This window comes from Trichomycterus rosablanca, chromosome 10, assembly GCF_030014385.1.
Source record: "Trichomycterus rosablanca isolate fTriRos1 chromosome 10, fTriRos1.hap1, whole genome shotgun sequence".
Lineage (NCBI taxonomy): Eukaryota > Metazoa > Chordata > Actinopteri > Siluriformes > Trichomycteridae > Trichomycterus > Trichomycterus rosablanca.
In genome coordinates, this window is record NC_085997.1 from 8222060 (window position 1) to 8238856 (window position 16797).

General features: G+C 38.9%; 1 protein-coding gene and 1 non-coding gene across 2 annotated transcripts; one reads left to right on the forward strand and one right to left on the reverse strand.

Moving 5' to 3' along the window:
* Window positions 1-2132: 2132 nt before the first annotated feature.
* LOC134321632 (serine/threonine-protein kinase pim-1-like) lies at window positions 2133-7474 on the forward strand. Its single transcript, XM_063003433.1, has 13 exons — window positions 2133-2260; window positions 2366-2477; window positions 3839-3992; window positions 4184-4279; window positions 4467-4561; window positions 4784-4852; window positions 5486-5858; window positions 5944-6120; window positions 6209-6321; window positions 6437-6468; window positions 6692-6977; window positions 7142-7249; window positions 7364-7474. The coding sequence occupies exons 1-9, from the start codon at window positions 2133-2135 to the stop codon at window positions 6313-6315; spliced, it is 1311 nt and encodes a 436-aa protein (XP_062859503.1). The 3' UTR covers window positions 6316-6321; window positions 6437-6468; window positions 6692-6977; window positions 7142-7249; window positions 7364-7474.
* Window positions 7475-11535: 4061 nt separating this feature from the next.
* On the reverse strand, window positions 11536-11618 carry trnal-cag (transfer RNA leucine (anticodon CAG)). Its single transcript has one exon. It is a non-coding gene; the product is annotated as a tRNA-Leu (tRNA).
* Window positions 11619-16797: the final 5179 nt, after the last annotated feature.

Below are 16797 nucleotides of genomic sequence, written 5' to 3' on the forward strand. Positions count from 1 at the left end.
TTTTCCACTTCAGCAGCGCCATTTTTCCTCTTCAGAAATCAATCCGGTGAGTATTTAGTTTGATCATTTTGTTACATTTTGAGCTGTAATAGCTGTTTTATTCAAAATATTTTCATGTGTATTCTTAAAATATATTATATTTTCAAAATTTAGTTTCATGTGATGTCGGTCTGTTTGGTAAGTGATTCTGGTAATTTTAAATGAATAACAGCATTACGTTTTTAGTTTGGACTTAGTATTCGATATAAAACTTCATTTTAAACCATTTCAGTCGCGTCTTAAGTCCTGTTGTAACATTGTGTAATTTAAATTTAAACCGTAGCTCCAGTTATAACTGAAAAAGAGAAGGTTTTTAAATTTAAAATAATAAAACACGTACATGCAACAATTAGATAATATTCCGTTTGGTGAACATGATTTAATCACGTAGACTACATATTATGGTGAATACTAAATGTAGACATTTATTTCACGATGGTTTAAATAATTACATTGAAAAGTGAAATCAATTTAATTGCGTTTGGACACAACCGGAACTAAATATGTTTGAAGACGCCGGTCAGTGTCATTCTGCACTCCGGAGCAGAAAGTGGCGGTATTGCACAAATTAACTGAATTTTAACTTTCGTCAAATAACAAGTCGTTTACCGCCAGAACTGTGAATGATTAGGTGGCGACACGTTGTCATCAACACTAATCGAAAAAGTAAGTCAAATTAATTTATGTTCGTGTTCGAGTAGGCAACATTCCCACTAGTATAACCAACATTAACATTCGCTGGTTAAATATGAACGTTTCTTAGATGAGAACAGTGCTTCAGTGTAGGCCTACTCGCAGCTAAACCGTCAATCAGCATTATAACGGGAAAAAATCCCATATTTTATAAACGGCTGTATGGTAATATTGTGGCTCTGTACTTTATGCATCGTTTTGAGGATTTTGCTTACAAAAATATTACACAATTAGCCTATAATATAAGTTGAGTCTAAGTTTTGTTTAAATATTGCCGTTATGTCCAACATTGTAAGCTATTACAGAAAATAAGTCTGTTGCATCTTTATTTGTTTGTGGTCTTTTAATTAACTGAGGGCATGTACTGAGTTTACCTTATTGATTAAAATATATTTTCTTAGGTTCCTCATTCTTTTCGCAACGCACACGCACTAAAAGGCATTGTTCTGGTAAGTGCTGTCTTTGTCCTGCCTCTAAATTCATAAAGCTGTGTTTTGTGAGGCTTTAAGATCCACCCATAAGTTTATATATATATATATATATATTTATATATATATATATATATTTATATATATATATATATATATATATATATATATATATATATATATATATATATATATATATATATATATATATATATATATATATATATATATATATATATATATATATATACACGTAGTTTTATGATGCTACTTTATGCTGGAGATGCTTGATGTTGGAATACCGTATTCCCTTCAGCACCGGCGCATTCACATGAGAAGTGACAAAACCGCTTTTGCGCCACTGTGCCGTTATTTCCTATGAAGTGTGACGGCGGTGCACAAAACTTGACGCTCCTGTCTCCTTCTTTTACTACATTAAACCACGTTAAGCTTTATTTTGAACCAGAAGCGTTTTAGACTCTGATTCTCACCATTTCTCAGAAGCTCGAGCTGTAACACAAGTTTAAAAGTGAAACAGGAAGGAAAATCCAGATAAACACAGATACATGTGGAGCTGTAACACTGGATCTGATGCTTATTTCACACTAATGCAGATTCAGCTCAGATTCACACGCTGATGAGGTTTTACTGCTGAACAAAGCGGCTGTTTATTGTTCATTTAAAATTAAATAAATAATTTTTTTTAAAACAAACTGAACATGTTGAGTTTAAGGGAAATGGTGAGTTACAAGGTACCGCTGTATATATAAAAAAGGGGGCGGCACGGTAACTACCGTTTCTGTCATTAATGGAACCAAAGTGTGTAAAACATGACGTTAAAATCCTAATAAATAAATAAATAAAAAAGGAGAAATTACTCAAACTGATTCTAAAGAATCACTTGTAAGGACTCGTTTGCTAAAGTTTGAGTCGTTTTGCTTGTGCTTTGATTTAAAATGGTATTTGGAGAAGATGTTTGATAAAGTATTTGCCCCCCAGCAGAACCCCACTGTGGTGATGGAGGATCTACGTCTGTGCACGGCTGAACACTATAAGAGCATCGGATGCCGTTTCTGCTTTAAGGTGGTTTCACCTACAAAGTGAGTCGAGTTCACCATCAGCCATGAACATTCATTATAATTCTATATTTATGATAAAGCACGTGTTGTGTACATGTTTACACGTGTGTGTGTGTGTGTGTGTAGGAAATGTGTATTACAGGCTGATTCAGAGGAGAGAAGAGAGGCCTGGATCAGAACTATTCAGAACATCGTCGTTAAAACTGATGATAACAGAAGAGACGACTCCGAGGCCGAGGTGACTCTCTTTTAATTCTGTTTTACTCTCATAAACCTCTTTAGAGCATCACTAACACTTTACAGATCGTATAGAGTCAAAACGTCCAATCATGACTGTTTCGCTAAGATTCTTTTACATTTAAATGCAGAGAAAAAGAAAATAAATGTCAGAAAATGACGTCTCACAATCCAGCGCTCACCTTCTAAACACTGTCATTTCATCTCTTTTAGTTCATTTTATGACGTCGATAGATTTTATTTTATGGTGTGGATGAATTTTAGCTGGTATTTAGTTTAAGAATACTAAAAGAGAGTAAACATCTCAAATCTAAATCTCAGTTAGTCTGTACCTGAGGTCTAAACATACCGGCATCCAGGCCACAACACACAATCATGCAGCACAACATGAGGACTGAAGGAAGCTTGAAGTGTTTCCACTCACTGGGTGAACTGGTGTGATTTAATAATAAAACGTTTATAATTCATGTCTCTGTAAAGCTCTATACCGGGGTGTCAAACTCATTTTCACCGAGGGCCACATCAGCATCATGGTGGCCCTCAAAGTGCCGATTGTAACGTATCCTGCTGTGACTGCATTTACATTTACATTATTGGCATTTATTAGACGCTTTTATCCAAAGCGACTTACAGTACTGGGACAGTATACAGTCTGAGCAATTGAGGGTTAAGGGTCTTGCTCAAGGGCCCAACAGCAGCATCCTGGCATTGGTGGGATTCAAACCAGCAACCTTCTGATTACTAGTCCAGTACCTTAACCACTAGGCTACAACTGCCCATTGCTCTCTGCCTTTTAATTCTTGGACAGTTTGTTGTTTTTCTTGGAGGATAAATTCTGTGTTTGGTGTTAAAATGTGAGACAAATTTATCCTGTATATTTATAACGTATGTCTACATTTATATTGTCCTCCTTTACCACAGACACGCCTCATAACACAAGAGACCGTACCGCTTTCTCTTCCTGAAGCACAAACTCATTTTCACTTTCACATCTTTCATAAAATGTCCTCCTTCTGCTTCAGTTTTGGCATTATGTGTAAATATTTCTCGGCATCACTTGTTGGAAAACCGCCTCAGTTAAATGCTGGTGTAGAAACACCGCCATCTAGTGGCGGGATGCGGTCATGTTGCGGGTCACAAAATCCACATGCATTGTGGGAGATGCAGTTTATGTAGGTTTTTACAGAGTATTTTAAGACAATCAGACGTCTTTTAAGCTCACACGGGCCACATAAAATGACATGGCGGTCAGATTTAAGATTGACACACGTGTTCTATACAGCTGTTCTACATCTGATGTGTTGGAGATCAGTTACTAACAGTGATTTAATGACGTTTGTGTAAACAGTAGCTGGTGATAAGAGCAAGACTTCAGTCCAGAGGAGCAGCTCTCCTTCTAAAGTTCTGACCAGATTCACAGCTTTTATAGAACGAATCTTCTCTACTGTTGGCGAGATTGTACTCGAACCTGCTGCCGAGTACGATTCCTTCTCCGATGCGTCTCTACTGCACAGTGGTGAGTACGATACAGCACGACCACTAGAAGCGTTTTTATTAAATGTATTTTATATTAAATGTAATAGATTGAAGTTTTGAGTGAAGGATCCAGTTCAGGTTTGATTTAGAACTCATTTCTAATAAAGATTTACTCTGTGATTGTGTGTAAGATGTAAAGTGATAACACTAACACAAAATACCTCTTTTAAGTCGAGATTGCCGGAGCTAGAGTCGGACGGACGCCACATATCAGAGAAAGCCTGGAGCAGGAACTGAGCACGTTCTCCAGCTACTCCATCCACACAGGTCAGCCAGACGTCTTTTAAGCTCACGCGGACCACATAAAATGACGTGGCGTTCTAAAGTTTACGTAGGATCTTCTAAAGTTCTGTCCAGCCTCACAGCTTTTATAGAACGAATCTTCTCTACTGCTTCATTAATAACTGAGAAAAGTAAACTTTATATCAGATTAAAAACATACCCTGTTTTACAGAGGACTTTGATAGACGGTACCGAGTGGGAAAGCTCTTGGGGAAAGGCGGCTGTGGTTCGGTCTTCGCAGGACTCCGGAAGACTGATGGACAAGAGGTAAAATATTTACTCGGCTCTGCTCAGTGCCACACAAGACACGTTCATCATTACAAGTTGCTTCACTTTCAACGTACACAACGACTTTACATCTCATCAAACCTGTAGTTAAAAAGCGAGCGCTTCTTTTCAGCCTCTCGGTTACGGTTGGTCGAGCTGTAAAGTCTGTTCCCGTAATATTCCTTTATGATTTTGTTCATGATGTTCTGCATGTTTTAACAGGTCGCTGTGAAGATTGTGCTGAAGACAACCTGCGACGAACTCATCACCATCGACGAACTCATCACCATCGTAAGGAACATTTTTACACTTGTGAAATACTGCAGAGATGCAACATCATCCAGATAAAAAACCAAATGTTGACAAAAACTAGGTGTCCATAAACTTTTCTAACATTAACTAACACACCTTACTGAGTCAGGCTCTAGATACAGATTACATTTACAGCACTTAGCAGACGCTTTTATCCAAAGTGACTTACAGTACAGTGACAGAATACAGTCTGAACTATTGAGGGTTAGGGGCCTTACTCAAGGGCCCAGCAGTGGCTACGTGGCAGTGATGGGGCTTGGACCAGCGACCTTTTGATTATTAGTCCAAAACCTTAACCACTAGACTACAATAGCCCACAATACATCTATCTGTCTGTCCGTCCGTCCGTCCGTCCGTCCGTCCGTCCGTCCGTCCATCTATCTATCTATCTATCTATCTATCTATCTATCTATCTATCTATCTATCTATCTGTTTGTCTGTCTATCTATTTATCTATGTCTGTCTGTCTATCTGTCTGTCTATCTATCTATCTATCTATCTTTCTGTTTGTCTGTCTGCCTATCTGTCTGTCTGTCTGTCTATCTATCATGTCACTAGGCCTGTTGACTATTGGTTCCAATCCCACTCTAACCATGTCTGCTTATATTTTAGCCTGGAGAGAAGAACAGCCTCCCAAAAGAGGTGGCGTTTAGGCTGATGGCGTCCAAGCCACCTCGCTGTGAACACGTCCTAGAGCTTCTGGAATGGTTCGACACTCCAGAGTGTTACGTCCTAATCCTGGAGCGACCCGTCCTCTGCATGAACCTCTTCGAGTACCGCAGAGACGACGCCCTTCCTGAACGTCTGGCTCAGATCATCATGTGGCAGGTGGTTCTCGCTGCACGTCACTGCCAGGATCGCGGGGTTCTTCACCGAGACATCAAGGAGGGGAACCTGCTGGTGTGTTTGGACAGTTTAGAAGTGAAGCTCATTGATTTTGGGTGTGGGGACTTGCTCAAGTCGAGCCCCTACAGGGGATTTTCAGGTAATTGTACCTCAGAGGTCAGTAGTTACGAGACACAGATGAAAACTGTGTGTGACCCTCACTGATCTCTCTTACTTTTACTCAGGCACCTTGTTATACGCCCCACCTGAATGGTTCAAGCGAGGTAAGTATCATGGCTGCACTGCAACAGTCTGGAGTCTGGGGATCTTACTGTTCGTTTTAGTGTGTGGAGAGATGCCGTTCTGGAACGAGAGGGAGATCACTGCTGGACACCTGAAGTTCAAACCTGGTGTGTCTAAGGGTAAGAAGATGCAGGACGTTCACATTTAGACCCGTGTACACACAGTTTCCATCAGGATTTTGATCTAAACCGATTACTGCACCCACAGCCTGCCGTCATCTGATCAGGAGCTGCCTCAGCAAGAATCCAAAGAAGCGGCCCAGCCTCGAGAAGATCCTGGAGCACCACTGGTTTCCAGAGAGCCTCAAGAACTAAGTCCAGGTCAGTCCAAACAGATAGGAACAGACCTCAATGGATTTAGCTGAGAGACTGTGTTAGCATGTAGCTCAGATCACGTGTGTTGTGATTAATCGTTAAATGTGTTTTTATTCTACAGGCACCTGTAGCGTTTTAGCAGACGGATCATAGGTGAGCATATCAGCGACTGATGTTTGCTTCCATGTAATGTTGGAGAAACTCAGCAGGACTGATGGAGATCAGCAATATTTTGTGGATTGGCTTGACAAGTCAGTCAACTGAATAATCCAGATGTTTTTCACGCTGCGTTTCATCAATTTCACCTGTTAGATCATTATTATCCTGATATCTCATTAACACATGATGGAAATTCATCTCACATGATTATTTACAGCACCACAGCACAGGTCTGCTACAAGAACCAGATCCAGAGAACTTCAGCTGAGGTTCAGATCACCTCAATTCCTCAGCACCATCAGTGTACCATCACAGTACCATCAGTGCACCATCAGAACACCATCAATTCACGATCAGAACACCATCAGTGCACGATCAGAACACCATCAGCGCACGATCAGAGTACCACCAGTGCATGATCAGAGAACCATCAGTGCACGATCAGATTACCACCAGTGCACCATCACAGTACCACCAGTGTACCACAAAGTCAGATCAGAAAGGTGAGCGCTGGAGAAAGTAGCTTAATAAAGAATTAATCTCACAGTGATAAACATCACCTAATTTCAAACATGCTTCCAATCTGGAGACTAAACTCTTCTTCCTTAAACATGGATTTACCACTAATGATGGATTTGGGTGTATGTTTTGGGTTATTGTCTTATAGAAACGAGTCTAACCTACTGGCAGAAGTAACCAGATGTGGGCACCTTGATACCTGGCAGGAAACGGAACACAGCCCTAAAACGTCACTGAGTCGCCACAACGATCTACAGTGAGTGTCTGGAAATGAATTCTGCTCACGTTTAACAAATTTTTATTGGACCTTGATTGTGCTGAATTGTTATTTAACTGTCAGTTTATTATTTTGTGTTCCTGCTATTTACAGGTCAACAACCTCGTCTGTCCTGTCCAGTCCTGAAGACACTTCGACCTTCTCCGTCTGGTTTATGAGACAAGAGCTGAAACAAAACCAATAAAATGTCTTTAAAACTGTGAAGCGCATTGAAGGAATCATTATGTTTTAAGTCGCTATTTTTCTCTAGGACCTAAAAACTGAGATCAGAATGAATCTAAATTGTTCTACTTTAAATCAAGACGTTTTATAAACTGATGTGACTGCAGCGCTCCATCACCTGAAACTTAATACAGACGTGAGTGACGAATCACGCTTCTCCGTCTGGCGATCCGATGGACGAGTCTGGCTTTGGCGGTTGCCAGGAGAACGGTACCTGTCTGACTGCATTGTGCCGAGTGTAAAGTGTGGTGGAGCGGGGATTATGGTGTGGGGTTGTTTCTCAGGAGTTGGGCTCGGCCCCTTAGTTCCAGTGAAAGGAACTCTTAATGCTTCAGCACACCAAGAGATTTTGGACAATTTCATGCTCCTAACTTTGTGGGAACAGTTTGGGGATGGCCCCTTCCTGTTCCAACATGACTGCGCACAAGTGCACAAAGCACAAGCTCCATAAAGACATGGATGAGCCAGTTTGGTGTGGAAGAACTTGACTGGCCTGCACAGAGTCCTGACCTCAATCCGATAGAACACCTTTGGGATGAATTAGAGTGGAGACTGTGAGCCAGGCCTTCTCGTCCAACATCAGTGTCTGACTTCACAAATGCGCTTCTGAAAGAATGGTCAAAAATTCCCATAAACACACTCCTAAACCTTGTGGAAAGCCTTCCCAGAAGAGTTGAAGCTGTTATAGCTGCAAAGGGGGGCCGACATCATATTAAACCCTATGGATTAAGAATGGGAGTCACTCAAGTTCATATGCATGTGAAGGCAGACGAGCGAATACTTTTGGCAATATAGTGTATATTTGGTCGGTTGTGCTGGAGCTGTCCACGTTCTTTGTTCACACGGATAAAACAGAAACAAATCCACCAGTCTTTTCTCTTTTGATCTTGGATGAAACAACCAGAGTTTATCCGATGCTTTAAATCCACTGTAATCGTCACAGTTGCTGAGGAAGCGTACTGCCCTCAATGTCCATGCGTGAAAACTCAAGAGACGAAGTTTCACGGCTGATACAGCATAAACAATGTCACTAATCGACTGCAACATGTTAATGTAAGACTCACTGTCCGTTTGTCTTTACACATCAACAGAAATGAATCCTAAACAGGTGTTTTACCCGCTTACATGACACTTGTTTCACATCACGCTATTTTCTTCTTTTTCCACCCACTTTCTCTCGGTCTTTTCCTGACCTGTGACCCTTCATGCTGATTGGCTTAAACATAAATCAAACGTGGGCTATACATACACTTTACTTTAAACAGCATAAAACCACCAGAACATAAACAAAACATTAGTTACGCCCAAATTTTAATTGGATTACACAAACACACAATAACTTATAATTCTCCAATTTTTAAATGTCTCAGAGTTTTATCTTAAATGACTTTTTTGATGGTTATTTATCTGGTGCACTGCTTTGTAAAAGATCAACAGCTGAAACTCACAACAGCACCTTTAAAATGCAAGAGGTAACAGGATCGATGCCCGCATTCTCCAGTGCAGAAGCATTATGATCATTCACAGACAACACGTAATACGAAAGTCGATGCGTCATTGCTCAGTGAAACGCAGCATCAAAAATTAGTTCAGTCTGTAAGTGTTACAATGACATTTACGCTCTATATTTACTCATATCGTTTTGTTTAAATACATTTTCATTTGTTTTTAATTGGCGAACACACAATAACTTATTATTATTCAATTTTGAAATGTCTCGGAGTTTTATCTGAAATGACTTTTTTGTTGAAGTAGCGGTAGGTGACTTTCTAATGGGGACAGTGGTAGCCTAGTGGGTAGAGCAAAGCTCTCAACACTCTCTGCTCCAGGGACGTACGATGGCTGACCCTGCGCTCTGACCCCTGCTTCCAAACAAGCTGGGATATGCGGAGAAAGAATTTCATTGTACTGTACAACTGTATATGTGTATATTTACAGTATATATGACAAATAAAGTATATCTTAAACTGCTTCGTAAAAGATGAACAGCTGGAACTCACGACATTCCTCTTAAAATGCAGCATCAACCCCTAAGCCAGCGTTTCTCAAAGAGTGGGGGGCGCTCCCCTCCTGGGGGGCGCAGAGGCATGACAGGTCTGACTGAAATGAAGCACGGAACCAATGTTTTAACCTCTGAATTTTTTTTACGGTGGACCATAAACAAAACTTTTTTTCAGGTCTGTCAGTATTCATTCTAACAGAGAGTATAGATCAGGAGTGCTTAATACATCGATCACACACACAGTACACGCTGGTACATCGTTCCTCATTCAAACAGGTCAGCGTGACTGACATGAAATGTGGCCACTGTTTCTGTTTCACGCCTAAAGCACCGCTAATCTACAGGGTGGGTCATAAGTTTCCATACATAGGAAAAATATATATATTTTTATAACATTTTTATTTATATAATATGCTCTACATGACTGCCATTGCTTTTAAAACACATTTCAATTTGTTGCTCTTTATTCAAACGCATTTTTTTAGGGTATCTGAAATATAAAAAATAAAATGTTTTAAAAAAGCATATGTATGGAAACTTACGGCCCACCCTGTATTTCAGATACCCTAAAAAATGAGTTTCAATAAAGAGCAACAAATTGAAATGTGTTTTTAACCTTTATTTAACCAGGCAAGTCATTAAGAACTGCTTCTTATTTACAATGGCGGCCTGGCAAAAGGCAAAGCCTCTTGAGGAACAATCATACAAACAAATTTACATAAGACATTGAAAACAAACAACAATGATCACAATACAATACAACAACACATAGTCAAATCACCCAGCAACAGTATAAAAGAAGAATCAATTTGTCATACAGCTGCATGTATCTCTTAAGATATTTGTAATTTGTTTTTTAAAAGTTGTCTTAGAAATACATGTATCCAGTCTTAGAGTTTCTTGCAGTTTGTTCCAGTCTATGGCTGCAGCCACTTTAAATGATGACTGACCAAAAATGGTGTTCGTTTTAGGAACCTTCAGAAATACGATGAGCAGCATGTGTATAATAAACTGAAGATGAGGTTTGCAATAAATGACACAAATAGGGAGGAGACAAACCAAGCAGGGTTTTGTATATGAGCATAAACCAATGAATAGCATGACGAGTGTGTAAAGATGGCCAGTTCACAGTAGAATAAAGGGTACAGTGATGTGTTTTATATGGAGCATTTATCGCAAACCGAATGGCAGAGTGATAAAGTACATCAAGTTTCAACTTATGGCCCACCCTGTTTAACGTTTTCTGTTGGAGAAATTTTAACCTACAATCTGACATTTATATGAAGTCAAGGGTCTCTGCTGGACAATTTGGAACTTCTACATATTTGACTGCCACATATTTGACAGCTTTTTCAGATCAACCTACTTCCCACATGAAAATAATGAAGTCTAAATATCGGTCCATCCTTATTGATGAAATGAAAAACTGCTCTCTGACCTTAAAAAGTAGATCATGATGACCTGTAGACTGAAACAGTAGATCTCAAGCCATGAAAGTGTGGGCACTCCTGGTCTAGATTTACAGAACAGAGAGGTATTTGACAGGGATAAAAAGAAAAACAGCCACTAATACAGTGATAAGACTTAAACTCTCACAAATTAGATTTTTGGCACATATTCAACTTTTTTAAATTTTATTTCATTTTTTTTATTTTTGAAATAGCAGACTGATTGAAGGAGCAGTCAAATGTGGTTTGATAAAGTCAAGTACAACAGAAATGACTGAAATAAAGGTAAAAGGAACATTCATGATCTTTGAAGTTATTTCAACAAAGTTAAAATGGGGGGGGCGGGGGGGTGGCATGACAGATTTTCATCTTCCAAAGGGGGGCGTGACAGAAAAAGTTTGAGAACCACTGTCCTAAGCTATGCAGCATCAACGCTATGTTAGTACATTAAAATTTACAAAGAGTAAAGGATGCTTTTTGTAATAAAAAAAAATAAGACTAACTAGGACTAAGATTTGTACTAACTGTTGTATCTTTTCACATTATTATGTATGGTAGAAAGTAAAAGACTTAAATTAGTATAAAGTATGAGCTGTCAGAAGTGGGATTTGAACCCACGCCTCCAGTGGAGACTGCGACCTGAACGCAGCGCCTTAGACCGCTCGGCCATCCTGACTAGCTTAGGCATGAACTATACCACCTCGCCCCACATGGACTAATATTTGCATAAACTGCTTAATCTTTTCACATTATTATGCATTGTAAATGTACTGACTGTAACCCATTTGCTGCACTGTACACTTTGTCACTAGGCTGTAAACCATGACAAAGTGTACAGTGCAGCAAATGGGTTACAGTCAGTACATTTACAATACAGTCAGTACATTTACAATTGAAAGGGAGCCCCATATGAGCACTCCAACTGACCAAATAATGTTTTGGGTGGACCATTCTTAGCACTGTAACAGCACTAGCATGTTAGGGTGTGTTTTCTCTGGTATGAGTGTATTAGGTACGGCCTTCTTGTTGGGTTTTTAACTGACTGGATTATTTATTAAGACTGACCAAATAATTCATTCTTAATTATTCATTAAGAACTCAAACCCTGTTTGTGCTCGTTGTAGGCTATTCAATTGTCCACTAGATGACATAATATGGATACAGTTAGAAAGTAAAACGATGTCTGTTTCTAGCAAAGTTTTATCGCATGCTGACCTGTGTGGAATACAACTGATGTATGTAGCACTAAGAAGTGTTTCTTAAGGGTTCTTTTAGGTGTTCTTGGTAGAACTGTTTCCACTTGAAGAACCATTTAGTATAATTTAAGGTTCTTTGCTAACTCAATTTGATTTTTATTGATTTTTATATTTTGCCACATATAAATGCACATAACATTTTAATGACTGAAAAACAATCTTGCAATTGATACAGGAAAAAAGTGTGTGTGTAAGCAGCAACATACTTCACCTAAAACTTTATATAATCACCTTCAAGAGAGCCGAAACAGGTATAAAACATTTTATATTAATTGAAGTTTTACAGGACAACGTATGTTAAAGTTTGTAATTCATGTCACATTCTTGTGAGGAATAAAACAATTTGTAAGGTCCAGATAGCTCATTTGGTAGAGCAACAGCCTTTTAATCTGAGGGTCCAGGGTTCAAGTCCCAGTTCGGGCGAGTTCCTTCTTACTGCATTAGGTAAGTGGTAATGTCCCGTACTACATGGTTTAATTAGAATGATGAAGAATTTGTACTTTGTGAGATATTTCTAAGTGAAATATCATGTACTTGATCAGCTTGAAATAATAGCACACTGTATGTGTAACATGTTCTCTACCCCGAGTAGTTGTACGTCCAGCTGTTTCAAACAGACTGTAGTAAATAGAGGACCGCTTAAATCTATATTTATGTGTAGCCTAATAATGCACTGAGTTGTAGATATTAATATCTACATATTTTATATTGCCTTAAAGACTCACTTAAATCCTGACCTAATTTTTGATGCTGTGTTTCATTAAGCAACGCCGCAACGGATTTCATATTACGTGTTACCCTTAAATAATCATAATGTTTCTGGAGAATGCGGGCATCGAGCCCACTACCTCTCGCATGCCAAGCGAGCTCTCTACCATTTGAGCTAATTCCCCTCACAAGGAATCCACCAAATTGTAATGTACTAACAGAGCGTTGATGCTGCATTATAAAGTGAGAGTGCAACGTGTTTAAACTCACGTACTCTTGTTTATACATTGCCTGGCCAAAAAAAGGTCACCAACTGGATTTAACTAAGCAAATAGGTAAGAGCCTCCAATTGGATAATTACTGCAGGGGTGATTATGTTTCAGCTGGCAACAAGTTGACAGCCAGTGCTAAGCCTTGCGGTTTCCCATATTGTCTAGCAATCAGGATTCCTGGTTTTCACCCAAGCAGCCCGGGTTGGACTCCTGGGAATTGGTCTTTATGTTTGGACTCGAGCAAAACTTTGCCTGATAGTTTCTTGGCACCTTGTTGCTGTAGCTCAAGCAGCTTGTTCTGTTGGAACTATGACTGCAGTCTACATGGAAGCAGTGGCTGAGCACTGGGAGGCCGTGATCGTATAGTGGTTAGTACTCTGCATTGTGGCCACAGCAACCCTGGTTCGTATCCGGGTTATAGCACTGTCTTTTTGTATGCTGTGCTTCGAAGGTTTATATTCTCTCTTCGGGCAGGAGACAGACCCTGTTTGTGCTTGTAGTAGGCTGTTCAATCGTCCACTAGATGGAATAATGGATACAGTTGGAAACTAAAACGATGTCTGTTTCTAGCAAAGTTTCATTGCATGCTGACCTCTGGAATACAACTGATGTATGTAGCACTCAGAAGTGTTTTTTCACCTAAAACTTTATATAATCGCCTTCAAGAGAGTCGATATAGTAACAGGTATAAAGTTTTACAGGACAACGTATGTTAAAGTTTGTAATTTATGTCACATCCTTGTGAGGAATAAAACAGCTTGTAGTGTTCGGATAGCTCAGTCGGTAGAGCGTCAGACTTTTAATCTGAGGTCCAGGGTTCAGGTCCCTTTTCGGGAGAGTTGGTTCTTACTGCATTAGGTAAGCGGTAATGTCCCGTACTACATGGTTAGTTTACAGTTTTTCTCAATTGCTTTGGTGCATTTTTTTTATCAGATTTAAAATTCTCATAACTGTTAGTTCAACCTCCACAAGATTTAGTCATTTGTGCACATCATAGTAGCAGTTTCTCATTCCTTCCAACAAATTGCAAATGCTTTTGGACATGCATCAATTGCTTCCATACAATTCTCTGCTGTTTTATAACATTATCATTTGCTTATGTCATGTCAGTCAAAATTAACTATACTTATGAATGCTGAATAGTCATTCCCTATTAAACTAATAGTCCTCATTTCATTACATTACACTACATTCAGGTAGTGTCACCATGATCTGACTATTTTGCATTGGAAAACACTTACTTATTTGCACCCTAAAATTGCACTCTAAAATAACTGCTGCTGTATTTTCAATCACTGCATAATTTCTGCACCTTATATGACTGCTGCTATGTGCCTTTTTACTGCCTTAGTTTATTTCTATTTTTACAGTTTTCTCAGTTGCTTTGGTGCATTTCTCACATCACTATTAACATTTGCACAACAGTAAGTGCATTTCTCAAAACAATTAGTACAAACTGCAAAACCTAGTTGATAACCTGCAAAAGCGTGTCACTTGCTCAAAAAGTAATTCCTCAAAAGCAAGTATTCATGTCAATGAAAGTGTCAGTGTCATCAAAGTCCTGACACCATTGTTTATGAACAAGATAGTCAAATGGCTTTGTCATGTTTTCATTATGACAGTTCACTCTGTAAGTATTTTGCAATGCAAAAAAGTCAGATCATGGTGACACTACCTGAAAATGCTCAAGACAGCACTATACACTATTAGCACACCCATTTGAAATCTACAGTTAAGTTACACATTACTGTATTTAGTGAGGTAAATGAGTACAAGACACTCCATACGTATGTTTCACATTTTTACTGCATATGCTCTTTGCAATTCTAATTTCTTCACAGCATTGTGCTAAAGCAAAGTACAAACTTATTTACAACAAACATAAGAAACACCCATTGGGTAGAGCTGTGCACAACTGTAAACAATACTGCAGTACATATTGGAACTGAATTGGAACATACAACATACTGATTTTGACAACTAGTTCAACATTTTTGTATGTAATGATTCAAGCAATGAAATGAGGACTATTAGTTTCATAGGGAATGACTATTCAGCATTCATAAGTATAGTTCATTTTGACTGACATGACATAGAAAATGATAATGTTATGAAACAGCAGAGAATTGTATGGAAGCAATTGATGCATGTCCAAAAGCATTTGCAGTTTGTTGGAAGGAATGAGAAACTGCTACTATGATGTGCACAAATGTAAACTCACACACTGCTGTATGTACTTGCATGACTGTAGGACGTGCTGATTTTTTGTTCTTTTATCCAGGAAAGAAGGACGAATACTAATTAGTTAAGAATGACGATTTATTAAGAATTCAAACACAAATTGGTAAAAGTAATTACTGAGCTCAGGACACACAAGCACACAGACAGCTGCATGCAGAAGTGTGTCTATCTATGGCATGTGTAGCCTTTTTATTAAGAAAAAGAGGAAGTGAGTGTTGTCTTCTTCTTGACCACTCAAAGTCATATCTTGATGCCGTTAGCTTCACAGTTCATAAAGAGGAACAGGGAAACATCTGTGCTGTGGTTACTCCATCTTGGTGTTCCTCAACTGTCAACTGTTGTCTGGAACACAACACTTGCATGCAAAACCATTTCAAAACCTCCTACTCCTATACATTCAGTTTCTCTAAGCTCAGAGGATCGGGCAGCAGAAATGTAAGGCTAGTGATTTCCTGTTCAACTGTCTCTCACACACTCTGCATAGCCAGAGCAGGAAACACCTGGATGTACTTCCTTATTTTTCAGCTCATTTCTCAGAAGATTAGGTTGCTTAAAGTTCAGTTCCTTTTTAACACACACATACTATGTACTGCTTCCCTCAAAGAGCCTTTATCAATTTGATTGTCATACTTTATGATCAAAAGTATACACATACAGATTATGATCAAGAATAACAATGATAGTGATAATCAAATACCCAACCATCCCCCCTTAATTGTCCTTTAGGACAATTACAAATCAAACAAATAAACAGAATCACTCATTTCCTAATACAGTATAAAAATCTAAAGATTAAGCTAAATAAAAGTGCTATCAGCTCCCCGTTATACGGAGACCGGGCTGAGAAGCACCTAGTGACTATGAAACAAAAGCCCGAATAAAAACAACCTAAGCTAAAATAGCATATGTGGATAATTATAATGCATACAAAGGAATTTGGAAAGGATGAACAGTAGAATTTAAAATGGTCAGATCCTCTCAGCCTGAGCTCACTGCTTGGCTCATACCGCTTTTTTACCATCTGTGGGAGCTAAATCAAAAATACACTAAACACAGTTCATGTGTTAGTAATGTATATGCTTTCTCTTGTTTTAGTTTTTCAATTAAACATAAAAGACATAACAGACATAAAAGACATAAAAGACAACCTCACTTTAAACCACTTCCGATTCAACCTCCAGTTCCAGATGTCAATGAGACCCAAACAAAGGGGTCTTCTGCCCTTGGTAGTACTATAACTTTGGATCACCCCCCTTGGTCAAGGAAATCTCAATAAACCTGGTGAGCAAAGTCATTTTGCAAGGCACACAACAACAACAACCACATACCACCAACAGCAAAACACTCAATTGCACTGTTTTCAGCCAATTCATAGCTT

Coding starts and splice junctions, on each gene's coding strand:
- LOC134321632 (XM_063003433.1), top strand. CDS start 2,133: ATGTTTGATAAAGTATTTGCCCCCCAGCAGAACCCCACTGTGGTGATG. Junction 2,261..2,365: donor AAGGTGGTTTCACCTACAAA/GTGAGTCGAGTT, acceptor GTGTGTGTGTAG/GAAATGTGTATTACAGGCTG. Junction 4,853..5,485: donor TCGACGAACTCATCACCATC/GTAAGGAACATT, acceptor CTTATATTTTAG/CCTGGAGAGAAGAACAGCCT.